This window comes from Eumetopias jubatus, unplaced genomic scaffold (assembly GCF_037043125.1).
Source record: "Eumetopias jubatus isolate StellerSeaLion01/CBP00866 unplaced genomic scaffold, mEumJub1_p1.0 scaffold_6, whole genome shotgun sequence".
NCBI classification, from domain to species: Eukaryota; Metazoa; Chordata; class Mammalia; order Carnivora; family Otariidae; genus Eumetopias; species Eumetopias jubatus.
This window is the reverse complement of record NW_028274812.1, coordinates 31715773-31743253: the sequence shown is the minus strand read 5'-3', so window position 1 is coordinate 31743253 and position 27481 is coordinate 31715773. Positions and strand designations below refer to the sequence as shown.

Sequence of the window (27481 nt, the reverse complement as noted above, 5' to 3'; positions counted from 1 at the left end):
TATTTTCGAATTAATACATAGACAAAACCATTACTTTTATTTAAAAAAAATGTAAATGTGGCTACTACAGCATGAAAACACATCAGGAGGTATGAGAATGACACAAGAGGGATTCACTCATATCAAGCAACAGCATGGATTTCACGTGAAATCAGATGAATCCATTCCCTAGAATCCAATAAACATTCCTGTGAGCTCACTTGCTCTGGGAATGGGATACATCTACCGGAAATATGTTAAAAAAAAAAAAAAAAACAGGTGGTAGAACTGAAATAGGGACATTAAGGGAAATGGATAATGTTAACTAAGCATTGTTTATAAATCCAGATCCTAATTCAAAGTATGTTACAAAAAGGGAAGTCTGAAGTAATGTTATTCTTATACCTCTCACAAAAACAAAACTTCTAGAGAAGCTGAGGGCCTGGGAATTTTATAGAGTTTTTGCATGGGAGGCAGGAATTTTGCCTTTTGAACAAGAACAAAAATCTTAGGACACAAAGAAAGCATGTCTTCTAAAAACTGATTTCACAGTAATTATCCTATACATTTTGAGTAATCTTTATATTACTTTTAAGCATATCAAATTAATTCATTTATTTCCCTGTTAATAAAGAAAAGGTACATTCACAGAATTAGTGCACTTAACAAGTAAACAGAGAAAACAGGAGATCGAGAGTCAATAACCTCTTCAATGACAAATTTGATCACCTCAAAACACAAACTTTTGCTGATTTTCAACTGCTCTTCTCATACTTAATGTTGCAAATACGGCTGGTTTAGCCGGCCAGCTTTTCAGGACAGCCCGACACAGGATAATCCAAAAATGCATTGAGACTGGTATAGAGTCCGTGGAGTTTTGTATGTAATATTAAGAAAACCCTTTTAACTTTGATGTTCAAGGCCAGGAGCATCCTTCTCCCAATGCGTATTGATCCAGGATTCTTAAGCCTAGATTTCATCAGGTAAGAGGGCAGTCCGTTCCTCCTCTGTGCCCACGATATTTTGGAGTTTAGATCTGCATAAAGAAAAAAAAGAAGAGAACCTCAATAGTTGCCATCTTAAAAAAAACCCCAGTACCTACACCTCTACCTTTCCCCCTAAATGCATCTACCAAGGAATGAGGCTTTGAGTGCCCAGAAATCTGCTGACTGGAAAAATAGATATAGAATGGTTATTTCTTTTCCATTCCCACAGGTTGATTTTTAAAGGGAAAAAAAGCTCAAGAGTTGACCATACCTTCTTCTCCGTGAGTGCTCCCACAGATAAAACAAGCCCATCGTTAGTCCCTTGAAAACAATTAAAGGGATTGGTTAATGCCAATTCTCCAGGTCACATTTTTCCACAAATGTAAGGAAGATGAAAACAAAAGACTGATTACTCACACTTGTTAGAGCCCAAAGGCCTTGGACAGCAGCTGCCCATTCAAAACCAATTTTCTCATACAGAAACCCACCCAGTGTTGGTCCTATAAAAGCACTAAAATAAAAAGAAGAGTCTTAAATAATGTTAACAACAACAAAAAAAGAATTACTTCCTAAAGGCTGCACGATTCCTCAATCATAAATCTATATTAAATTGGAACTGTAAGCACTAAAGACAAAAGCCAGTTCCTGGACAGAGCACTGGCTGTGAGAAAACAATTGTACTTGATAATGGATGATGTTTAAATTTTTTAAACAGTTTTAAATGATAACTGTTTCTGAAAAGTTGGTGCCTTACAGAAAAATTTTAAAAAGGTGACACGCCCCCAAAAGAATCTTTATATTATTCTATTCTTCTCCGTATTTGCATTTATTTTTCTTTAAGATTTTATTTATTTATTTGTGAGAGAGAGAGAGAGCACAAGCAGGGGGAGCAGCAGGCAGAGGGAGAAGCAGGCTCCCCACTGAGCAGGGAACCGATGCAGGGCTCGATCCTAGGACCCTGGGATCATGACCTGAGCTGAAGGCAGACGCTTAGCCGACTGAGCCACCCAGGCATCCCTCAGTATTCGTATTTAAAATAATTTAATTTGGTACATATTTATTGGGATATACTACAATGCCAGCACATGGTTACCCCTCAGGTATAGCAAAGAGTAAAAAATGAACAAATGAATGAAGAAATGAATACATTTTTAAAACTTGAGCTATGCTCCTGTTAAAGGAATTTAGAAAGATCACTTAAAAAAGACAAAACATAGGGGACCATTTTGATGAGGTTTTAAAGCTGCTGGTATAACCACTGATCTTAGAGGCAGAGGGTGTGGGTTAGGACTCCAGCTCTGCTCTAAATGGATTAGGTGCCTTTCAGCAATTCATCAGACTTCTTGGTATCAATTTCTTCATGGACATGAAGATAGTATTTTCTAACTGGCAGGTGTGAATGAAATCGCTACTCACCCAACTGACCACATTGCACTGAAGAGACCTGACACGAGTCCCAAGGTGCTTAATCCCTCCGCAAAGCCATTTTCGCTGCAGAGACACAACAGTAGATCTGTTATGAAAAGGGAAACCTACATGAAAGCCAAATAGCGTGTGACAGATAAGTTAAAATAGACCGGAAACGATCTGAATATAACCGACAGCCAGAACACTCCATTTCTAAGATGCAAAGCTAATCTAATTTGGAGAAATTTTCATAGTTATGTTGACTCTGTGGTTTTCTAAAAATAATTTTATTGCATACATAAGGCATGATATTGAGTCATGACCCATTTGCATGGAGTCTCACAAAAAACACATAATTAACGAAAAAATTCTTAAAATGAGATGAACATGCAAAGAGAATACGGGAAATGTTTAGAAAACCCAGAGGCAGCTCCCTATTGCTCGGAGAATTGTTGACTTGAGCCCGCAGAGCTCGTGCTGTCCTCCCTGCTCCGGATCCCTTGGTGTTCTTCGTCATCATGCCTCCTAAACAAGAGACTGGTGGCCAAGTGACAAATGCCTGCTGTGATACTGGGATTTATAATAAGAAATATATACTTGGTCTTCCTCCTGTTTCTGGCATAGAGCCCCCAATGCCCTTGGAATTTCCTGAGGAAAGCAATTTCAAGTGCCTTTGGTCCTGTGAATGAGGTGAGTCTTAGGGGCTGGATGCCGAGAGAGCCAAGCGTGTGATTCGAGGGTTAGAACCTTCGGTCCCATTCCTGGGACCTGCCACCTCTGAGGAGGGGACAGGGGCTGCAGGTTGAATCCATGGCCAATGGTGACTGACCTAATCAACCACGGGGATGTAATGAAGTGTCCCTAGTAAAACCAAAAGGACGGGATGAGAGAGCTTCCAGGTCGGGGAACCAGAACCCTTCCATGTGCCAGTGTGCGGGGCCCCAAGCCCCCCAAGGACAGAAGCTCCTTTTATCAGGACTTCACCCTGTGCACCTTTTCATCTGCATGTTGATTCATATCCTTCAATCTCTTTTGTAATAAACCAGTAAATCTAATGAGTACACTGGTTTCCTGAGCTCTGTGAATCACTCTGGCAAATTAATTGAACTTAAGGACCTCTGGGAACCTCTGATTTACAGACCAGTCAGTCAGGAGTACGTGTAACAGCCTGGACTTGCAATGAGCACCTGCAGCACAGGGCAGTCCGTGGGATGGAGCCCTTCAGCCCCAGGATGTGACGTTCTCTCCAGGTAGATGGTGTCAGAATTGAGTTGTGTTGTAGGACACCTAGCTGGTTCTGGAGAGCTGCTTGGTGGTGTGGGAACCACCCCCACCTCCTAAACCCCTCAACACACTGGAGATGGTACTAGAATCATTTTACCTGGTGATTGTATGCCCTTGTTGTGGACCTTCTCCATGAGAAGGAAACAATGCTGAGACCTTTCCATTGTGCTTTGGCTTTTCAAAAGTATATGTGTTCCTAGACATAAACCAAGCCAAGCCTCGATCCACAACTCATTCTACCTATCACTGTATTAATATTACCATATATTGTCATCTATACTATAGTATCATTGCATATACTACCTATATCGCAATATTGTGTGACATAAAATCATGAAGATTTGGTCTTGTGAAAAAAACTCCAACATCCTACAAAACTGACAAATTCAAGAAAGCGTGTGATGCTCCCTGCTATTCACAACACGGCTTCTCAAGCACTGAAGTAACTTACTACGCACAACTGAGGATTTCCGGGATAGTCGGAATTATACTCATTCCTGCAGAGATGCCGTTCAGGACTAATATTAGCACCAGCAGCCAGAGCTGACTGCAAAAGAGTTTTGGAGAAAGAAACAAATCAAAACAACATTAGCATGTTGACAGACACAAAACCTCACATTAAGGAGGGCAGGCTGAATCCCAGAGAGCAGCTCGTTTCACAGATTACATGACTAGTCTGCCTCATTCCCATCTGATCCCACTTCATTCAGTGACAGCACCCTTACATTTTGGTGGGGGGCGGTGGGGGAAATCAATTTACCATGATATCTCAATTTCTTTGGTCACACATGTTGCCTGGAGTCAACATGATAAGAGGTTATCACCATACAAAATCTTTTCAAAATTGGCTAAATGTTAATGTTGCTCCCTCAGTCACTTAGCTTTGAAATTCAATTGACTGGAAAAAAATGGTGTAGAAGTAAAGTGGTAAAGGAAGTGACAGGAAACCAATTTTGTTCCACTTCCTGCACTGTGCCATTTACTTAATATCCATTTCCCCGTTAAACCCTTGCAGCAATATCCTGCCAAGTGAGCATTTCGATCAGATAAGAAAACTGAGGCTCTTGGAAGCTAAATGATTTGCCCGAGTTCCCATATCTAGTAAGTGGCAAGGGCAGGATGCAAACCCAAATCTGAAGGACACTGAGATCCTTGCTCTTCCATGTCACACTTTATCCCAGGATTACCTGAAAATCTCAAGCTCCCTTTATTTCAGCAAACAAATTACATTTAACAAGCTCCAATGAGCAGCTACTACATGCTAAGAATGAGACAGAAACAAAAGAAAGATTTGATCCCAGTCTCAAGGATCAAGAAAGAATAGAAAAAACAAAAACATATTGTAAGAACTATCAGCTAAAAGTAGGTAGCAACAAATGCTATTTTTAAAATAAAGTACAAAAAAGTGTGCAGTTGAAACGCAAAGGGAACAGAAGCATTTTTTCCTCATTTGAGATTGATTTTAGGCATTTCTATTTCTATTGGCTTGGACCACCGCTAGCTCCGAATAAGGTAAAATACTGCCAGTCTAACAATTCGCTACAGTCCTAAATCAAGGTAATTATTGAAGTAATACGGTTCAAAATAGGAAGCCATGCGCCCTCGTCCCACCAAAAATTTCTTTAATAATTCTTAATGCTATTCTGCCAAAAATACAGAAAAAGGAAAAACATTACCTTTTAATGTGCAAGACTGGGATAGGTCCTAAGAGCATGTAGCATCCTGCCGTGATTATGTTTCCGCAAACCAGAAACCATTTCCTTAGATGCTGGTAAAGAGAAGGAGAGTCCAAAAAAACCCTGAGAAGTAAAGCTCCTCCATAAACAAAGCATATGCAAAAAAAATCATTGAAGAACACAAGCCAGGACATGAAAAAAATTCAAATACATTGAGGAAAACAAAACTTTACATTTAAGAGAAAATAGGTAGATGGTAAACAGAAAAGCAAGGACAATATACCCCGAGCTAGGGAGTTTCTAAGGACAGGGATTCCTTGGGAACGGAGTGTATTATAGATTTTGCACACGATGAACAATTCCAAAAATAACAGTTTAAAAAGCAGTCACCACAAGGAACTACCTGATGCAATCCACAGTCACATTATTTAACAAGTTATTTTATTATAAAATTATTCCTTTTAAAATACTTGAGTGCAGGCTGAAAATTCTTGGGGCAAAATATCTGCTCAGTTATAGAAGACAGTCTTAACATGTATCATATGACCTCACTGATATGAGGAATTCTTAATCTCAGGATACAAACGGAGGGTTGCTGGAGTGGTGGGGGGTGGGAGGGATGGGGTGGCTGGGTGATAGACACGGGGGAGGGTATGTGCTATGGTGAGTGCTGTGAATTGTGTAAGACTGTTGAATCACAGATCTGTACCTCTGAAACGAATAATACATTATATATTAAAAAAAAAAAAAGATAGTAGGAAGGGAAAAATGAAGGTGGGGAAATCGGAGGGGGGACGAACCACGAGAGACGATGGACTCTGAGAAACAAACTGAGGGTTCTAGAGGGGAGGGGGTAGGGGATGGGTTAGCCTGGTGATGGGTATTAAAGAGGGCACGTACTGCATGGAGCACTGGGTGTTATACGCAAACAATGGATCATGGAACGCTACATCAAAAACTAATGATGTGATGTATGGTGATTAACACAATAAAATAAAATTTTAAAAAAAGGTGGGGATCAAAAAAAAAAAAGAAAGAAGATGGTCTTAAAACCCAGCTCCAAATGCTGTTTAAGACACTTGCTTTTTGTCACCCAGATTACGAAGTAATCTCCATGTAATTTAGGTCTTGATAAATATTTAAGTAAGTTTAATGAAGAGGAGAAATGCGAAATAAATAAATAAATAAACACTAAAGCCACAGAAGCTGGAGAATTGGTGATCAGGACTGTAAACCAATCATCTGGACTGAATGGTTTAGCCCAGGCAAAGGAGAATAGAAGGGATATTGTATCAGGACGGCCACAGGAGAGCCACTGTATATTTATGTAGCCAATCCTTCCGTGCCCACAGAAAATCTAAATTATCTCCACTCAATGTGCCCAAGTCCTAACTACTTCTGGTACTCCGCCCTAATTTTTAAGGCCAATCCAATGTTCTTTTGCATCAGGGAACTTTTTTCCTTTAGAAAGTCAAATCCTATAGTTTGTCAACAGCTTCAGTACAGACTCCTTTTTCCCCAGAAGAAGCAATTAATAGTGAATCTTCTCAGAGTGATGGCAGGTTGGAAGACACTGGAACCTCTCCATCGACTCCAAAAATTGAATATAGAATTTAAATGTTCTCGGCCCCTCAAAAAAAAAAATTAAAAGATGATATAGAGGTGATGGATGTGTAATTAACTAGATGGAAGGCACTCTTGTATTCAGATCCCAAATCACCATGGTGTACACTTTAAATATCTTACAATTTTATTTCTCAATTATATATTAATAAGCTGAAATTTTTTTTAAAAGATTGAATATCAATTCTAATCAGTGGACCTCTAGAGTTCCAGAAGTACAGTCGGAAAGCCACTGGTCTAAATATACAAAAGTGATTCTTAAGTGTAGATTCAGTGTACGTACTGGTATTTTATCACTCAGTAGTCCAAACAATGGTGAAGAAATGGCATAGGATAGTGCCAAACCCAGGAATACCAGTCCCACATATCCAGCTGGTAAATTAAACTGTAAAAGAAATTTTATATTAGAGTTATGTCTTTAAGTCATTTTAAAAATAAACATAAATCTTTTCTAGCCACTTCTTCAGTTCTTGTTACCTTGAACTGCTTCCACGCAGCATCCTTCCTAATTGTGATCTTACTTTTGTAAACGGATTCCTTTTTCTCTATGAGGGGAAGAAAAACCTAACCAGAGGTCAAAAGTCCTAGATGTCTTGCTTTGTAGCATTTGATTTTGAACATATAATTTTGCTTCTATGACTCATAGCGTTTTGTACCATGTAAACCAGCGTTTCATAAACTTTAGTGTGCATTAGAATTACTTGGAGAGCTTCAAAGAGGTTCTTAGTTGGAAACAAGGTGCTAACGTGCCTTGGTTCAAGGGATGAAAAAAAAAAGGGGGTTCTTAGACTTCAGCCCTAAGACTTCTGATTCAAAAGGTATGGGACGGGACCAGAGAATTTGCATTTCTTTTTTTTTTTTTTTTAAGTAGGCTCCACGCCCAGCATGGAGCCGAACCCAACATGGGGCTTGAACTCACGACCCTGAGATCAAGACCTTAGCTGAGATCAAGAGTGGGACACCTAACTTACTGAGTCACCCAAGCACCCCAAGAATATGCATTTCTAATAAGCAACCAGGTGATGCTGACTGCTCATAGACTGAAATGCACTGGTGTAAAAAACACTGAGGATAATATCTATCCTATCCATTTCAAAGGGATGTTAATATCTAATCGAAGAATTAGATGGTAGGATACATTACAAAAGGCTTTTAAAACAGTAAGCTACCATACAACTTTGATGTTGTAACTATTACCACCTTTCTTTGGTTAACTAAGTTGTTCCCATTTCCCTTAACTTCCTTAACTAATTCTCTTAAGTAAGCCCATGAGATTTATATATGAGTCCATATGTGTTTTAACAATTTTTATGACAAATTAGTCCTTTAAAGATACTAGTAGGTAGAAAAAAAGTCAGAGGTGTCTTCTTCTGATTTCATAACTGGGGGAGACAGGGTGGAACCCTTCTCCCCTAAAAGGCTAGGTGACAAATGACGGGACAGTAAGCTGCCAATTCAAACAACTGGTGAGAAGTCAGAAGAATGGCAACAGGTTTTTGATAGAAAAATAGGAAAATACAGAGATACATTTCTAAGTGTATTTAGAAAAATGTACTTAGAAAATAATATTTGTAAAGATTTCTGATAAAATAGTCATGAGCAACTTGGATTTACCAAAGATTGGTTATGATATTTTTTCCTTGTTTAGGCAGAAATTCTTCAGAGGATAGAAAAATGACTCTTGAAGAGATACATTGTTGATGATAGGGAGGGCATGTGTCATCATAAACACAAAATATGTTTCTTGTTACCTCATGGATGCCCACACAAGATATTATATTATTTTCTAAATGTTGGGCCAGGCACTAAAATCACAGTCTCCACGTTTATCTTTTTGGGTATCTCACATACCCAAAACTGTCTCTAATGATTTCGAGGAGCTGTGTTTCTGGTAACTGTGCTTTTTGAATTCCCATACCTCCCATACAGTGTGGGCTGCAGTTAGAGTTCTGCCTTTATAAACACATACTAATTCTTCAGTATAATTAACTATCAGACTTAGTAATGCACTTTGTCACATTATTAATCTTTTTTTCAGAAATCTCTAAGAGCAAATTTCTACAACATCCAACTTTTAAATTCAACATTTATTTTCCAGCACTCAAAAAAAAAAAAAAGAGAGAGAGACTCTTGATTCCTTTCTACCATCCCAGATTAATATATTCCATAGCCGTTTCGTTGTATGCAAGAGCCTAAAAAGTAAGTGGACCCAGGGGGGATCTGTTAGAGAAGAACATTAAAATGAGCTACTGAGTACCCCAAATGTCTCACTGGAATTCAAACAAGTAGAGGAAAGTGTCCTTGTCGAGCAGCCAGACCTGTCATGACTCAAGCAAGACCTTGAAAAGGAGACAAGTATTCGGGCCACTTAGTGAAAATCAGACCCCTAGTCAAACGGATGTCACAGAGGGAAGGTACAGGCTTCTGGGGTACAGTTCTCACCCTGTCTCCTTCTCACAGTCATCCAGAGCTCTTTCCACAAAGCAGGACCCAAGAGCAAGCAATCATACCTACCAAAGTGCAGAGCTCTTTGACAATCAGGTTACCTACCTTCTCCAGAACAAAGAGAGACAGAGTAGGATCAAGGAAGCCAAAACATGAGCTGAGTGAGTTGATGACGAAGGCTATGAGAGCGACCTTGGGCAAAGTGATGAGTTTCCAGAACGAGTGTTCACCTGGATCAGAGTCTTTGGGTAAAAATTTAAAAAATAAAAAAACAAAACAAAACAGAGTAATTAAAATTTTGAACTACTTTGTAAAGTAAAATTGGTAAGGCCATCTTTATTTGGTAATCAAAATAACTGCACCTCTGAGTTTGCCTAAAATTGCCTATTACCTATATTTGCATATAAATTATTCAAACCTAGAAGCCCCATTGAGTTTTCTTAAAAACAATTTCTCAAATTCATAATCAACTGGAAGTAGAGTGTGAGAAGAGAGGTCTTAGGTTATCGGTTATAAACGAGAAGCAAGTGAGGCCTTTCCCAGATGGGATAGAGAATATGTAAATTTAGCTTTGGTGCATGGGAAACGCCAGAAGCTTTATTAAGGAACAATGTGTGTATGCTGAGAAGGAATCTAAGTTCATCAAAGAGCACAAAACAATTTTTTTTTTTTTCTGATGGCAAAGAAAACACCAGATGGAGAGGGGTGCTACTGAATCATGTGTAAATTACACTGGCATTCAAGGTCAACTGCACTGACCTCACTTCTAGCATTCCCCTTGCTGGAACCCAGCTTCTTCACTGTTCCCAGCAATAGGAATGGTTGTTTCCAAGCCTCGAGTCACATGCTATGACTCTTTCTTTTCCTCCTGCTATTTTTTCAAATTCTATCCGCTCTGTAAGGTCTGGCTGTGGCCAACAAATTTTACCTTCCTCCGTTTCCTGCCTCACTTCTGGTCTCTGCCATACCTTTCAGCACCTAAACTACATTTCGTTTTACATTGTTTACTATTGTTTGGTGATTTTCCTATCTGCCCATTAATTTACTGAACAAAATCTTTGCTGAGTCAGGTACCATGCAAAACGCTAGGCAGACAAAGGCAAAGAAGACAGACCCAGGCCCTGTCCTCACAAAGAAGTTACAGGAAGGAATGGAGAGAGCTAGGATGGAACTAGGAGGGAACCTCCAGAGCCTATGAGAGGGCTGCCTTAACCAAACAAACAAACAAAATCAGGGAAAGCCATATAAAGAAGGCTTCCCTAAAGTAGTGATATCTAAGTTGATGCCCAAAGCATGAGCTTAAGATGAGCAAGCAAAGAAAGAGGAAAGAATAAGCCAGGCACATTATTCCAGGAATGGTACCTTCCAAGACTCAGAAGTCAGGAAAACTATTGTGTGTTTGAGGAAATGAAAGGAGAGAAGCAAAGCTGGAGGATGGAGATTGGCGTAGGGGTCACCAGCAGCGTGGAGAGAGATCATACTGCAGAAGCATGTTTATGCAAGACTCTGTAAAACCTGCTTAGAAGCCTGAGAAATCCCTAGGGAATCCAAACAAGGGGTAGGAATCAGATCTGTGGTTTAAAAAGACCTCTCTGTGGCCTTGGGGAGAATGAAGACAAGGGGACCAGTCAGGAGCTGCTACAGTGCTGGGCCAGAGAGGATATTGGCCGGGTGTGGACATGGAAGTTCTTCGAGGGCGAGGATCAGCACTTGTAGATCCTCATTTCTCCAAAAACACTTGTCATGGTCCATTACTTAATTCTTGGTGAATAAGGAGCCAGTATGGAGCAAAATACAAAAAATGTACAAGAATGGTTCAAGAATTTTGAGTGTTACATTTAGACTTGGTCAGGATTCAAGGGATAAAGTTAAACCGTGATGTTAGTTTCTTATTTATCAGCCAAATAGTCAATGGTGAACCAAATGTGAGCACAGTCCAGGATGCTCAACTACAGAAGGTGTGCAGTTAGACTTAGAAAGAAGACAAACACCACCAGATGGCTTGGTGCAATAGGGCCAGCAGGGAGAGACTTCATTTGGTGTGGACTTTGAATGGTTTATTAAAGATGTTCATTAGTCACCTTTGAGATATAAATTATAGAAGATCAATTTTAATCCGTTATATTTATTTGCATATAAAAGGCATTAAGGATTTATGGTATAAGATAAACTATTATGGCAGAAATGGTCGCCTTCTCTAAATCCAAAGTGGGAAAAATGAGAAATCACAATGAGAATACATAAGAACGCCCAAAGAAGCAAACACATGAGTTTAATTAAACTGTGGAAGAAACTCAAGTGATGAAAGCCCCTTAGGATGAGATATCTGCTTCAAGAGACACATGGCAGAATCACCTGGGGAGCTTTTCTAAGCTACTCAGGTACTCTCCCTGCTCCCCACAATTTTGCCCTATTCTTTTAGAGGGATGGGACCCTTGGTTGACAATGCTGCCACAGGAAGCTACTGTTAGAGGTGGGGAAGCAGGGAGGGAAGTGGGGTACCCCTTATGTATGAGGGGGCGGGAAAAATGCTGACCACTGCAGCACTACTTATTCGGCATTTAGTTGGGTGATTGAGAAGGTTCGGAAAGACTTCCCAGAAGAGGTAATACAAAGTAAGTTTTGAAGGATGAGGAGGGGTCAGAGCAGATGGGAAGGGGAGAGATTTCAGATCATGTGATTCCTCTACTGAAATCTCACAACGGCTCCTCATGGCGTTCAAGACAAAGCTCACGCTTCACAGATTTAGGGATCTTTAATAAGAGGACTGGCACATCACATCCGTGACTGTTTTAGAAATACTTCATTAGAGGAGTACAGAAGAGAGGACTTGGTGAGCAGATACAAAGGGTAAGAGAGAGGGAGAGACTAAAGTTGACTCTTAAAACCCCAGAGCTAGAACCACGCTGTCTTATGAGTCTAGAAGGAGGTAAAGGAGTGGGGTAGAACTGGTGGGACACAAAATTCTGCCAATATCATCAAAATAAAAGAAAATTTCATTTTCTAGCTTCTATCCATAAGCTCTCCAAAAACATTAATTTTAGAAAGTACTCCTTCAGAGGAACACCTAAATCTGTATTTACAGTCTTAACATTATCAATCTCAGAGGTTTTTTTAATACCAATTTTTTCCAATCTAAATAGAAGATCCTTCCATAGATGAACAGCAACTTTGCCAAACCATTTTGTTCATGAAAATATAGCTAACTGGGACTTTGTTAAGTTCAGTGAAAATGCTGGGAGATTTTAATCGAGGAATAACAGAAATGCGGAGAAATAAGTGCCAAGTAACTAGGCTGGTGGCAGTCAGGAGGGGCTGCAAAAGATACCACGTGCTGGGGGGAGGTAGGAGAGAAGGAGAGCAGGCCAAGACTCTAGAAGTAAAGATGAGGGGCTGGTCTAGGGCCTCATCACAGAAGTTCTAAATGCCCTGTCCTCCCGTGAATTAATAAGCAAAGTCTTTTTTCCCTATACAGTGTGGTAAAGGGTTGACAGAACTCTTTTCCCCACTGCATGAGACCCGGACCTGGTGTCAGTTTCTTGATTATCAGCCCAGTGTTCATCTGGGAACCAAGCAACCAGGATGCCCGACCACAGAAACCACTGTCTTATAAGCAGAAAGACTGACAAGCACCGCCTTGCTTTTCAGGGGGGTAGTGCTTCTCTAGAAACTTTCTCTAGCTCTCTCCTCTCCAGCCTTCAAGTTAGCTCTCCAGCTCTGTTCCCTTCATCACCTGATAAGGGTCAAACGCCAACGATGTTACTAGGCAGTCTTGCTGGTAATAAAAATAACCTTTTTGTGGTACATGTCATCCTTAGAGAAGGAACTAGAAATGAAACACCATGCTTGGTGCCTCCCTGAGTGTGCTGACTCGGGCGTGTCCCTCATGGTGACCCCAGCAGCTTATGTCCATGGAGCTGTTACAGGATAGGTTGACTCTTATACGGCATGAAGGTTTGAAGCCAGGGTGACCACCATTACGGCCCGACACGGCTCTGTGTTCTCCCACCGGCAGCTGGGAGGACCACTGGGGAGAAGGTCTGACCCCGCCCTCTTGCCTGCAGGCCTTCCAAGAAGACAGTGCCATTTGTGGCCTTTGATAACTTGTCATTCCGAATATTGAATTAAGTCCAAGAAGACCTCTGGTGGGCACTTCACAGGGTGATGTTTTATGATGAGAAATTAAATATTTGTTAGTTCTAAAGGTTAGAAAGAATTTGTAACATATAGAAATTCATATAAACTGCCTACAGCAACATTTCTGAAAAGAGAATCAGTTCTTTTAGGGTGTTCCATAAATCTATTATCGATTATATAAAAAAGTGAGTATTTGTTAAATTGGTCTCCTATAAAGGCATAAAAATTCTTAAATTTCAGATTCTTAAAATGAGTAATAAATGCGGTCTTACCATAATTAGGTAAAATGTACACGTTGAGTGGTACCATCAGCAGAACTATGCATCCCAGAAAAATAAAAGGCACCTCATAGCCAAAGGATTGATACAAGAAGCCACCTAAAGGAGGCCCTAACACTAGTCCCAGTCCAGAAAAAATCTCAAGACTTCCCTAAAAATGGGGGGGGGGAAAGAAAATTGAGTCAATATAGTTTGTTTGAAGAATTAACAAATAAAGATTTAATGGACACTATCTGAAAAAATTCTATCCACTTCACAATTTATACACACAAACCCATACAAACCCAAGATGAGCCAAAAACTTAAACATACATATTGAAATCATAGAAATACTAGAAAAATAAAATATGGCAGGCTTTTTTTTTTTAAGATTTTATTTATTTATTTGACAGAGAGAAAGCGAGAGAGGGAACACAAGCAGGGGGAATGTGAGAGGGAGAAGCAGGCTTCCCACTGAGCAGGGAGCCTGATGTGGGGCTCGATCCCAGGACGCTGGGATCATGACCTGAGCCGAAGGCAGATGCCCAACGACTGAGCCACCCAGGCGCCTGGCAGGCTTTTTTTTTTTTTTTTTTTTTTTTTTAATACTTATGGTGGGGAAGTTTTTCTAACTGCAACATAAAACTCACAAGACACAGAAGAAAAAAATTCATAAATCTGATTATGTGAAAATATGAAAAACAATGAATGGTTTAAGTACATCAAAAGAAAAATGAAGAACAGGGAAAAAATACTGACAAAGGACTAATTTCCCCAAATATATCAAGAGAGCTAATACTAATCAATGGGGGGAAATAATAAACAACCCAATAGGAAAATGAGCAAATGCTATAAGTAGACTATTGACACATAAAACAAAATACAAATAGCTCTTAGGCATGTAAAACAAAACTCATCCTCACTTTCAAAAGAAGCAAACAGTTAAACCACAAGATACCAGTTTTTACCAATCACCCATCAAATGCTCTGCTGCCAAAAAAAGTGAGGAAAGCAACCCACACATACAGTGCTGGTGAATGAACACAGGAGGGTGATTTGGCAAATCCATCAATATTACAAACGCACATACTCTCTGACCCAGAATGCCATTCCGGAAATTTAATTTACGGGCACAGCCGTAAGGATGTGATATGGTATATGCACAAGCTTATGTGTTGTAGCACTGCTTACATCAGCAAAAGATGTCGACAATCTAAATATTCATCAACCCTTTGAGTAAACTATGGCTGTATGTTACCTCCATATAATGGAGTACTATATAGTGCCACTAAAGGGAAAAAAAGAGTAAGAAACTCTTCATATATAGGCAAGAAAGAACTCCAAGATGATTTCACTGTTAGTCTAAGAGCAAGGCTCTGACGAGTGTAGAGCATGCCACCACCAGTGTAAAGGGAACAAAGGGGGAAGGAATCATGTCCTGTGTGTGAGCATGCACGTGCTCACACTCATACGTGTTCACACCTGTTCATACATCCATGGAATCACTCTAGAAGGAAACTATAATCTCTGTAGCCTCCTGGGAGAATGATGTTGGACTGTGTGCCTGGACAACAGGTGTGCCCGGACAACAGGTGTGCCCACGAAGGTGAGGAAAAGTAATATATAGAATACATTCACTACATTCTATATTTCCTTTGGCAACTTTTGAATTTTGTACCGTATAAAATTATTTTTGGTTAAAGTTAAAATCAACAAAACAGTGCTATGGAAGATACTTTACTATTAAAAAACTCTTATAGAAATTGTGCCATTTTAAACCAATCTAGTCTTTAGGGGTGCTAAGCAGAGACCGTGGCCGGCAAACTTGCATCCTCAGATCTCACAGATTACACAAAAGTAGTCCATTGGTAACTTTCAATTTCATGTAGGAATTTTGCATTTAGTCACAAGGAAGCCATCCAGATCAACTACCATGTTAGATGTGTCAGCTTTTGGCTGCAATTTTTTATACAGAAATGGGGTATGGCAACATGAATTTCCCCAATTGATCAGAAAATCGAAGGGACTATTGCCTTCATCACAGGAATTTCTTGGGCAGCACCTTCCAGAGTGTTCCACAGAATAGCAGCTCTTTAAGAGTCAAAAAGTGGTTCCATAGTCAAATTGAGTTGTGGAAAATTAAATAAAATATCTTTACTACAGGATTTCTCAGAGCCTTAATACAGTCATGTGAAAGTTGGAGGACAGCACAGGGACAGTCCAAACATTTTACCCACAAAACCTTGTTTTACAGAGCATGTCAATGGCCTCGTGTTCTTCTGAACCATTTCTGAGAAATGTATTTCTGGGAAATGTAAACAACACACCTGTCATGGTGGTTATCACTGCATGCCACATGGCCCCAGAACCTAAAATGAGCCTGAGCAGCCAGCTAGCTAACTATAGATACAGATATTTAATAAAAAGTGGGAAGAAATAATTACCTACACAGCAAAAATACTAATGGCCAAAACTATAGTATTAATATGGGTAAATAAGGGCATTCTTGGCACTAAGCTGATGAGGTCCTAAAGTCTAAAGGACAATTATTCCTTCTGAGGGCTGCATTTGGTCTGATATGCAAACCACAGGTCCTTCAGGAGTGCATGGGTCCAGAGGAGAGAGCCACAAGAGAGCCTGTTTGGGGTCGGAGGCAGTAGCCAAGAGCTGAGACAGAAATCTGGTATGTCACTAATATTAGATGTCCAGGCAATATATGGGAATGTATGTCAATCAAGTTCTGGATTTGGGGGAAAGTAAGAGAGCACACAAGGACTTCAAGCTCTCTCAGATTCCTACCATGAATGTGGGAAAAGTAGAGAAAGGACTCGAGCATGAATCAAGTGGCCACTAGGGAACTGTCCACTGCTGCTCAGTCACAGTCTGGGTACAGAGAGACAACAAAACACAACTGGGGAGCTCATTTTGTTTGGTTTGGTTTTGAATGGTAAAAAGAATATTCAGTGTGAACCACACTTACCTGCCAAGCTGCTCATTGAGGGAATCCTAAGCCTAGGAAGAGACCTAAGTAAGGCTAATGGTACATTTGCTGACAGCCTGCTGCTGGAAGTAGTAATTGGGGTAAAAGGTAACCAAAACACCGAAAATAAGAAAAAGCAGATCTCAAAGAAAGTGTTAACTTGGAAAGGGCAAATATTTTAGCTTACATGAAGAGGAACATAGGAAACGTGTACAAAATACTTACCAACACCGTAGCCACATTATTTGGAAAAGCCTTTACAAGAATGGAAAAAGAAGCAGTTATTGCCGCCGCAAAGCTGACTGCATCTGCCACTCTCACTAGAAAACACATAGCAATAAATATCGGTCCTTCTGGAACTTGGTCCAATACACTAAAAAAGAACAAGACAATTCTCAAATGCCAGGCTGGTTTTTATTGTATCTCAACTCACTGAAAATAGTATCTCACCCACAGTTCTCACAGTAAATCTCTTTAGAATATGATTTTTTTTTCAGTTGCTTTGTTACACTTTCAGTAGAAGGGAATTATCTCTTTGTTGGGTGACAGTCTGAGTCAGAGAGACAGTTTCATTGCGCTTTTGTGCGGACAAAACTGGCCCTCTACAAGATAATCCTAAATCAGCTTTCTGAAGTATGTAGAATCACCCCGACAAGAACATATACAAAAGAAAGACTCCTTGGTCTCAGGTACCCCTCAGTGGTAGAACTCAAATCTTTAAGGAAAAAAAAAAAAAGAATACAGAAAATAGAAGGCCATCCCTCCTCCCCTGCAAAAAAAGAAAAAGTAAAAAAACAAAAAACAAACAAAACAAACAAAAAAACACACTTAGTTGGATATGAAGGCTTCCTGACCTTCCTTCATCATAATCTTACTGTACTCCTTCCATTCCTCTATGCTCCCCAAGAAGTTGTGTAGGCTCTTCCATATGATTTGCCACTATGTTGTTGGTGCAAGGACTCTAAGCTTAAGAACTTTTATAGCTATTTTGCCTCTGGCACTGATTTTCCCTTTTCCGGAGGGGGGGAAACAGCACTGGGGGGAACCATTCCGAAGGGAGCACATAACTCAAACCTGGCCAATCAGAGCGCCCCCCTCCCCCACACTGCCTGTGTTGCAGGGATGGGTCACCAACAAAGATCAGGCCAATGGCTCCATTCTGTGAATCTACTGGAAGCTCAGGAAAAGTGGGAAGCTGCTGGAGAAATCTTCCTATGGGAGCTGCTGGGGAACTCTCGCTACCACAAGGGGACAGCCTGTCCGAGAACACAAGAAGGGGAAAGCAAAACCAGGAGCTTGAGAAAGATTTCTGATGACGTTATTTTAACATCTGTCTCCTGAGGTGCTTCAGCTGATTCTTTAATGCACGTTGCACTTGAGCCACAATATATCCGTGACTCAGAAAAGTGAGTTAAGTTTCTGTCACTCACACTCATAGGAGCCCTGATGAACAGATTCAGAAGCCACTTAACGGTAAGTCCTTAGAAGACCCTTTCCTTCATTTGCCCTATCCTCTAAACACCCAGTTCCCGTCACCAATAGCTACATGCCGGGCCCTCAACAGGCAATCAATGGTACTGACTGATTTAGAGAATCCGTTAACATTTTAAACTGAAGATAAATTATGAAATCTGTTCAAGCTCCCAAACATATCAGAACATGACTTACCCAAAGAGAATTGTGACTCCTCCTGAGACAAACATTCCTGCTACAAACATAAATTTTGCTCCAATTTGTACAAGCTATAATAAATGTCAGAGAAGAGTGATAAATTGATGACTGTTACAAGTCCACATCCACATAAACAAATCCACTGCATCAGAAAATATAAGGTTTAGGAAATATATATACAATTAATATAAGATTATAATAATTCTTTAGTGGAATAACAACATACATTGCTTGCAAACATGGAAGTGAAAAATCAATCAACCCACTATGGTATATGAAGTAAGTCAGTCAGAGAAAGACCAATACCATATGATCTCACTCATTTGTGGAATTTAAGAAACAAAACAAATGAGCAAAGGGGAAGAAAGAGACAGAGACCCAAACCAAGAAACAGATTCTTAACCATAGAGCACAAACTGATGGTTACCAGAAGGGAGGTGGGTGGGGGGATGGGTCAAATAGGTGATGGGGCTGAAGGAGGGCACTTGTTGGGATGAGCACCAGGTGTTTCATGGAAGTGTCGAATCACTATATTGTGCACCTGAAACTAATATTACACTGATGTTAACTAACTGGAATTCAAATAAAAACTTAAAAAAAGGGGGATGGGTTAGCCTGGTGATGGGTATTGAGGAGGGCACGTTCTGCATGGAGCACTGGGTGTTATGAACAAACAATGAATCATGGAACACTGCACCAAAAACTAATGATGTAATATATGGTGATTAACATAACAATAAAAAATTAATTAAAAAAAACTTAAAAAAAAATCAATCAACCCTAAGAATGGAAACATCAACAGCATAATTCATAAAATATAATGGTGGCTATTTCTGTATCAATGGAAATTCTAGACTTATAAATTAGAATAACTCATTATACAATATATAAAAATTAAAAGGTTCATATGAACTTTAATACTTACGTATTTTCCAAATACCAAAGATGCCAGCAAGTCAAACAAAGCGTAACATCCAAAGATCATACCCGTAACTGTATTGCTGACTCCTTTCTTTTCAGCCTTTAAAGGAACAGAAAAGGACAAAGTTTGAAAGACAAATTCTCATCCATGTGGAAAGATGGAGCTATTAGATCAGAGCATTGTTTTCTTGTAACCTTTATCTGCACAGCAATTTCAAAGATTATCATTTTAAAATAAGCAGGATGGGGAAGGAAGGGAAACTATAGTAAAACCTAGTCTCTGACATGAAAACTGTTCTCTCACCATACCCATAAGGAACTGTTGGCTTTATAATCTTGAGAAAGAAAAACAAAGCTGGAGGCAACGCATTTCATGATTTCAAATATAAATTACAGGGGTGCCTGAGTGGCTCAGTTGGGTAAGCATCTGACTTGATTTTAGCTCAGGTCATGATCTCAGGATCATGAGATCAAGCCCCGGAGTGGGGTTCTGTGCTGGACATAGAGTCTGCTCAAGATTCTCTCTCTCTCCCTCTCCCTCTGTCCCGCCCCCTGCCCCCACTCTCGCACATGCATGCACACTCAATTAATTAATAACAAAGCTGAAGTAATTAAAACAGCATGGTACTGGCATAAAAACAAACATATGGAACAGATTAGAGAGCCTAGAAATAAACCCACAAACATATGGTCAATTGATCTTCCACAAGGGTGTCAAGGATACAATGAAGAAAGGATAGTCTCTTCAACAAATGGCATTGGGGAAACTAGACATCCACAAACAAAAGAATGAAATCAGACCCGTCTCATACCCACTCACGAAATCAACTCAAAATGACTTAAATATAAGACCTGAAACTGTCAAACTCCTCAAAGGGGGTTGCTTCTTGACGTTGGTCTTGGCAATGATTTCTTGGATTTGACACCAAAAGCTCAGGCAATAAAACCAAAAGTAGACAGATGGGATGAGAACTCGGCGATCAATAAGCCAAGGAGAGAGGCCTGAACAGATCCCTCCCTCACAGTCCTCAGAAGGAACCAACCTTGCCAACACCTTGATCCCAGACTTCCAGCATCCAGAACTGTTAGACAATGAATTTCTGTTGTTTAAGCCACCCAGTTTGTGGTGCTTCGTTATGGCAGTGCTAGCAAACTTAAACAGGTACCTCAACAGGAAGATATCATCAAAGGAGTCAATAAAGATATGCAAAGAACATTCACTGGTCAAGTCCCATTATCCATGCATGTCCTTTGCTTAGTCGATCTGGCAAGTATTTAATCCTAGAGTCTGACATTATTTATATAATGGCTTTGCAACTAACATTTATTGGACTCGCACTATGAGCCAGGATCTCTATTAAGTGCTGTTTTACATGCTTTCTAACAACAGTTAAATAAGGTATGTATTTTTAGCTGGCCCCGTTTTATAGATGAGGAGGCAGACGTGCAAAAATTACACAGTCATGGCAGCCATGAGAGTTTCCATCTTGAGCAGGTTCCCACATTTGCTGTGGAGATGGGATGGTGACTCCAGATATCCCAGAACCACATTCCATGGCAGCAGCTAAATATCACTTTTGGAATGTGGAGGCTGCTTCCCATTAGAAAAGCAAGAAGAGCTATTAAAAGCAATTTCTAGTTCACATGTTGTCCTGTGACAAAGGAGGAGGGTGCCAGAAAAAGGATGAGTAGAAATAGGAATCCTGCACAAGAATTTAAGAAGGGCCCTGTTCCTCCTTTGTCTAATTAGCTCTAGCTAATAGGAAGGATACATGCAGGAGGAAAGGTAAGTTTTCCCAGTGCATTTGGCAACCACTAGGCTTTATTATAATAAGAAATGAAAAGGAAGAGCCCACTCTTTGTATCTAGGTCTTTTAAAGTTAGAATGCTCTCTCCCTGCCTCTGTCTTCTTTCCTTCAGCCTTCCCTCCTGTAAACAAAAAAACTAAATAAAAAACTTAAAAGTATGGCATAAGGAATATCAATACTTCAATAACTTTGAATGGTGACACATGGAAACTACATTCATTGTGGTGAGCACTGCATAATGTATAGAACTGTCTAATTGCTATGTTGTAGACATGAAACTAATATAACAATGTACGTCAACTCTATGGCAAACCTTTTTAAAAAGATTGGAAAAATTATTAACAAAATAATAAAAAATCAGGGCTTCTGGGTGGCTCAGTCGGTTAAGTGTCTGCCTTCAGCTCAGGTCATGATCTCAGGGTCCTCCTGGGATCAAGCCCCACATCAGGCTCCCTGTTCAGCGGGGAGCCTGCTTCTCCCTCTCCCTCTGCCCCTCCCTCACCTCGTACTATCTGTCTCTCACTCTGCTCTCTCTCTCCATCAAATAAATAAAGTCTTTAAAAAAATAAATTAAAAAAAATAAAAAAACCACACATCTGTAGTCTGGTTTTCCTTTGTATTCCACTAAGAGGAAGCCAACATTAGTTGCTCTGAGTTCCAACTAAGCCAGGAAATGCTCTGCTAACCTGCTGTTCCAGTTACTCTAGTTCTTCTCTTAATTCCAGAGGCTCTACCCATCATTTTATTTCCTGAAACCCAAAATTGATCAGGCTACTCTGTCTTGTTCAAACATCCAGGATGACTTCTTGCTAACATCTTTGGCATGCAGGGAAGGACCCTTGTCTTCCAGCTCCCCCTGCCTCCTTCGGACCTCCCTCCAGCCCAGTCCCAAGCCACATCAAGTTGTCTGCTTTCCCCAAGAACATGCTATTTACTTTGGTAATCCCATGACTATCTCAACCTATTTCTTTCCTACAACACCTTCGCCTCTGTTGTTCACCTTGAGAACTACATTTCTCAAGACTCACCTTGGATCTATCCCATGAAGTCCCTTTGAGTAATACCCCTTTGTCTCCCTCCCTCTCTCCTTCCCTCACTACCCTCACACAGGACAAAATTAACCATTCCTTTCTCTAGAGTCTCCTAACAATTTGAACAGCCTTTTGGTAAAGGGTGTCCAAATACTCTGCAACTTAACTTTTTTTTCACTCCCAATGGATTGACAAGAGAGGGACATTTTCCCGATCTCTTTTCTGCCCTAACACATCCAATGCCTGCATACCCTAGAGCAGAAGGCCATTAACGCTCCCACTCCCATTCAGTAAAGAGAACTAAATTAGACCGGTCACTGAACTTCTGTCTTGTCTTCGTTGGCAAAATGATGAGATTCTCACTATTCTGCCTATCTCTTATGGAGTAGCTGCAGAGACCAAATGGGATAAACGTGTGGGAAAGCACAGGAGAACTAAAAAGCACTGTATGGGTACAGAGTCACATTGTTCCTTCAGCAGAGAAGCCATTTCCATCCTCCTTGGTAACACACAGAATGAAGGACTCCATGTTATCAAGGCAGTGAGAGGCCTGAGAGTGCAGTAAGAGCTGAGGCTTTGGCAAAGAGTGCAAAGCCAGTACCGGTCCTTTCAGGCTACATCCCACCCACCTCCAGATTTCAGGTGGATTCTCTAGGAGTTAATTCCCTTTGAGTCTGTGTTGGGGCGCCAGGGTGGCTCAGTTGGTTAAGCGTCTGCCTTCGGCCCAGGTCATGATCTCAGGGTCCTGGGATCAAGCCCCGTGTTGGGCTTCCTGCTCAGTGGGGAGCCTGCTTCTCCCTCTGCCCTGCTCGTACTCTCTCTCTCTCAAATGAATAAATAAATAAAACCTTTAAAAAAAAAAGTCCCTTTGACTCTGTGTCATGACCTGTAAACCCACATAAAAGGCAATGATTGGAAGGAACTAGCAAATATTAATCAGAATTCCTCCTTGGCACAAACCATCACCACTAGATCCCATAAGAAATTCAAGTCGAAAAAAGGGGATTTAGTGGGACCATGTCTTTCTAATTCCAAAATCTTAATAAGCTAAAAACTCCAGGACACAAACTTCCTGTCTTAGCCCACACTTTTTGCAATAATGCTAAAATCTCGATTACTCAGAGCACCCCCTTTGTTTCAGTTGCAGAAACCAAACAAACATTTATCAAACTACATGGTAAGCAAAGTCATCCTCAGAAGGCCAATTATATTTAGGTGAGTTATCTCCCAAGAGGATTTTCTTTCTGACTGGATTTTCTTCTCTGGTATCAAATATTCCATCAGAAGTCTTACTGTTTACTAAAGTCATATGCATCATCTTTACTAAATGCAGATTTTTACATTTTACACACCATAAAATGAAATAATTCAAAGTGCTTCTTAAAAAATTAAAATTCATCAAAATATAAAAATGTCTCACCTCCTTGGGGAAAAAGGGTCCAAGGATAGAATAGCACATCATAGAACCCAAGTTAATGGAAGCTGCTGAAATCAGTACAAAGAGCTGTTCTCTTGAAAGCTGTCTGGGTGTCTCTCTTGCATTTCCTGGAGGGTCATCACCTTAAATGCAAACATGCTACAATTACAGGCATATAATTGGGATTACTGATCGAAGTTTGCCACTTTTGTGCACGCTGAAGATAATATTTGCAGAGCTAAGAGCTATTCTGAATATAGCACATTTGGCCAAATGTCACACAAAACTCGTACATCACTCCCATTTTGAAAACATACCATTTTCAGGGCAGAATTTATCAAACCATCTGATCTGTTTCGCCTTCACTATTTCCTCTACCTTTAATAAATTCTTTCAAGAAGGATGAGGCAACAAGGAGATCTCCAAAGGGTACTGCTCCCTAAAGTATAATGTAATTCCTCAAGTTACTAGCTTCATATGCTACATGGACTCAAAATGTTCTAAGAAGCACATCAAGTTAGCTGTTCATTAAGATTTCTAGGGTAGTACTGAAGTTAAGTGTAAGTAGGAGAAAACAAGCTAAAGCACTCAATTGGCGAATGAATACTTACAATGGCATGCTGCTGGAAAGACAAGTCCCACAAATCCACACATATTTTACACTAATAACTGGCCTTTTGCATTGACTATTTCACTACTTATTTCCAGGGCTAAGTATTCATTTAATTTAAAGACAACAGCTCAATTACTCAGTTTCAAATATTCAGCAAATTTATCAGTCATTTTTAAATTCAGTGGCTTGGAGAAAAAGAAATTCAAGTAAGAAAACTATTTGGTTTGCTCTACTTTTCAGAGGTTGCTATTGCAGTCCAGGGGAAAAAAAATCTGTGCAAGATGAGGAAGTCTCAAGAATCTTTGCAAAACTTCTGGAATAGATGAGGAAGGGAACTGAAAGTTAAAAGGAGGGAGCAACAGTAGGTGCTCGAAATGTAATGTTTACCTTGGTCTAAAGGCATCTTATTTGAATGCATCCCCAAACACACGATATTTATAAAAGCAGCGCTACATAGGAGAAAAGTCTTCAGAGACCTCGCTCGCCCTGGCCCTGAACTTTAACCCCCTCCGGAGAGAGAAACTCTAACCCGAAGCCTCCCGCCAGGCCCCACAGCCTTTTCGAATTTCTCCCAAACAAACGAAGCTAAAACTAATTCAACCGTCGGTAAAGGGGACAGGACCCTCGCCACCAAGGGGTGTCTGTCCGCGCCGCTCTCGGTCACCTCTGGGGAGGCGTGGGCCCTCCGGGTCCCCTGGCGCGTCCATGCGCGCGATGCGCGGTGCGCGGACTCTCGCGCCGCGGCTCCGGGGTCCAAGCCCGCGCCCTCGGGCTCGACCTCGCAGGAGCCCACGAGCTGGCGGCGCCTGCTCAGCCTGACCCTGGCATTGTCGATTCCCCGCGGGCAGCGGTGGCCCGGGAGCTGCCCGCAGCCTGGGAGGACACCTAGGCACTCCGGGAGGCGGGGCGGGGGCGGGGGCGGGGGTGGAACAGCGCCTTTTTTTTTTAAAGACACAGGCTATAGGCTGTACTTTTCATTCTGTATGGGGTGGGGTGGGGGGAGAACTACCTACATTCCCCCTAGCCTGAAGTGAGTAAAATGTATTTCCAGTAAAGGTAAGAAAGGAAGCTTATATAGGCCTAGAAAAGATGGGCTACCACCTTACTGTCACCATCACAACTTGCGCGCGCACACACACACGCACAGGCTTCACTTATCTTCAACCTTATTTACTATTTGGGAATAGTTAACATTTGAGGACTGGGAAATTCTTGATTTGGGACCAACATAAAATTTAAAAGACTACTGAGTTACCACCTTGTTTCAGTCATTGTGAATTTAGAGATGAATGAGACTCCATCCAGCCTCAAGTAGCATACCTCCATCTAGCAGGTAAAACAGACACCTATGTTAAAATTTGTTATGATGCAATGAGTTCTGTAATAGAAACATATTGGAAGAACTCTTTACTTTGGCTAAGTGAGGCCAGGATGGCTTCCTGAGGAAGAGATGTTACCTTGGGTCTTGAACTTTATGCAGAAATTCCTTGGGTAGCTAAGAAGAGTCTTTAGAGCCATCCGAAATAGAAGGATTAGCTGTAGCCCACTTCTTTCAAGTGGCTTTCCAGAATCTTTATTTTCTAACCCCCACTAGCTTCTCCAATCTCAATGTACTCTACAGTCCCTCTCCAGTCTAACATCAAACCATAAAGGGGAAATTTTTTGAATTATTTCTTTGATGATTACATTTCCTTTTTTGTTCTCTCTTTCTGGACTGCTCCTTATGCAGATATTGGGTCATCTGGAGTGGCCCTCTTATTTATGACTCTTTTTCTCTTTTCATCTCTTACCGTTCTTGGTCCATCTTATAGGAATTTCGCCCAACTTTATCTTCCAGTCCTTCAGCTGAATTTTTCATTTCTATTGTCATTTATTTCTCTCTATCCCCATTCTCATCCCCTGCATCAGCAAGCATTCCTGCATGTTTTTTTTAATTTTATTTTTAAGTAATCTCTACACCCAATGTGGAGCTCAAACTTACAACCCCAAGATTAAGAGTTGTATGCTCTACCCAGTGAGCCAGCCAGACACCCCATTCTTGCATATTTAATACAAATCTTTTTGTTTGTATATGTTTTCATAAAATGTATACTCTTATTTTGCACCCATCTATTTTTCATTTATATAAAGTGTATTGTGGTATATATTCATATTCCTAACTTCCTCTCCACTTCTATGCTCTACCTCCCATCTTCCCCTGACAGGATCAATGTGACAGGGGAATATATTATCATATTAGTTTTCTGGGATTGCTGTAACAAATTTCCACAAACTTGGTGCCTTAAAACAACAGCCTTGAAGGCCAGAAGTTCAACATCTATTTCACTGAGCCAAAGTCCCAAAATGATCACCTCATCTCAAGATCTTTAACTTAATCTGCATGGACCTTTCTTTCAAATAAGGTGACAAGTTCCAGAGATTGGGATGTGAACATCTTTGGGAGCCATTGTTAGCCTACCACAAGTATCCATTCATTGAAGTTTTATATACTCATCATAGACATATGGACACATATGAAAACTATGGAACCATTTTTTTTCTTAAAGTGGAATATTTTGTTTAAATGCTACTTCCTCAGAGAAGTTCATTCTTGGAGGATCTTTTTATTGGATATAGTAATATCCAAAAAACTATGAAAACATTTTTTTTTACTAAAGTGGAATATTTGTTTAAATGCTATTTCCTCAGAGAAGTTCATTCTTGGAGGATCTTTTTATTGGATATAGAAATATGGGGAGAGAGTTGTTATCTTTCAGCCTCTTCAGGATATGGTTCTACTGTTTTGGTCAATATAATTCCTCAAGACAAATCAGTATAATTTTGAATGTTATGTCCTGGCTGCTGTTTGGAATGTTCTCACTTTCTTTGAGTTTCAATAATTCACTTATATCTGTCTAGGTATGTGTGTAGTTTTTTTTTCAAATTTTTATTTAAATTCTAGTTAGTTAACATACAGTGTAATACTGGTTTCAGGAGTAGAATTTAGTGATTCATCACTTACATGTAACACCCAATGCTCATTACAAGTGCCCTCCTTAATACTGATCACCCATTTAGCCCATCCCCTGCCCACTTCCCCTCCATCAACTCTCAGTTTGTTCTTTCTAAGGAAGAGTCTTTTATGGTTTGCTTCCCTCTTTTTTCCCTTCCCCTATATTCATCTGTTTTGTTTCTTAAATTGCACATATGAGTGAAATCATGTTATTTGTCTTTCTTTGACCGACTTATTTCTCTTAGTATAATACC

General features: G+C 40.3%; 1 protein-coding gene across 2 annotated transcripts; it reads right to left on the bottom strand.

Annotated features, from left to right (window-relative positions):
* SLC18B1 (solute carrier family 18 member B1) lies at nucleotides 1-25096 on the bottom strand. Of its 2 annotated transcripts, XM_028125344.2 has the most exons (14): nucleotides 24900-25096; nucleotides 23626-23765; nucleotides 19371-19466; nucleotides 18443-18516; nucleotides 17000-17147; nucleotides 13810-13966; nucleotides 9506-9642; nucleotides 7239-7340; nucleotides 5333-5424; nucleotides 4108-4203; nucleotides 2382-2456; nucleotides 1383-1476; nucleotides 1237-1286; nucleotides 1-1015 (listed from the first exon to the last, which is right to left on the bottom strand). In XM_028125344.2, the coding sequence occupies exons 1-14, from the start codon at nucleotides 24940-24942 to the stop codon at nucleotides 949-951; spliced, it is 1371 nt and encodes a 456-aa protein (XP_027981145.1). In that variant the 5' UTR covers nucleotides 24943-25096; the 3' UTR covers nucleotides 1-948. The 2 variants fall into 2 exon arrangements, with proteins under 2 accessions (XP_027981145.1, XP_027981146.1); XM_028125345.2 differs by lacking the exon at nucleotides 4108-4203.
* Between the last annotated feature and the right edge of the window lie 2385 nt (nucleotides 25097-27481).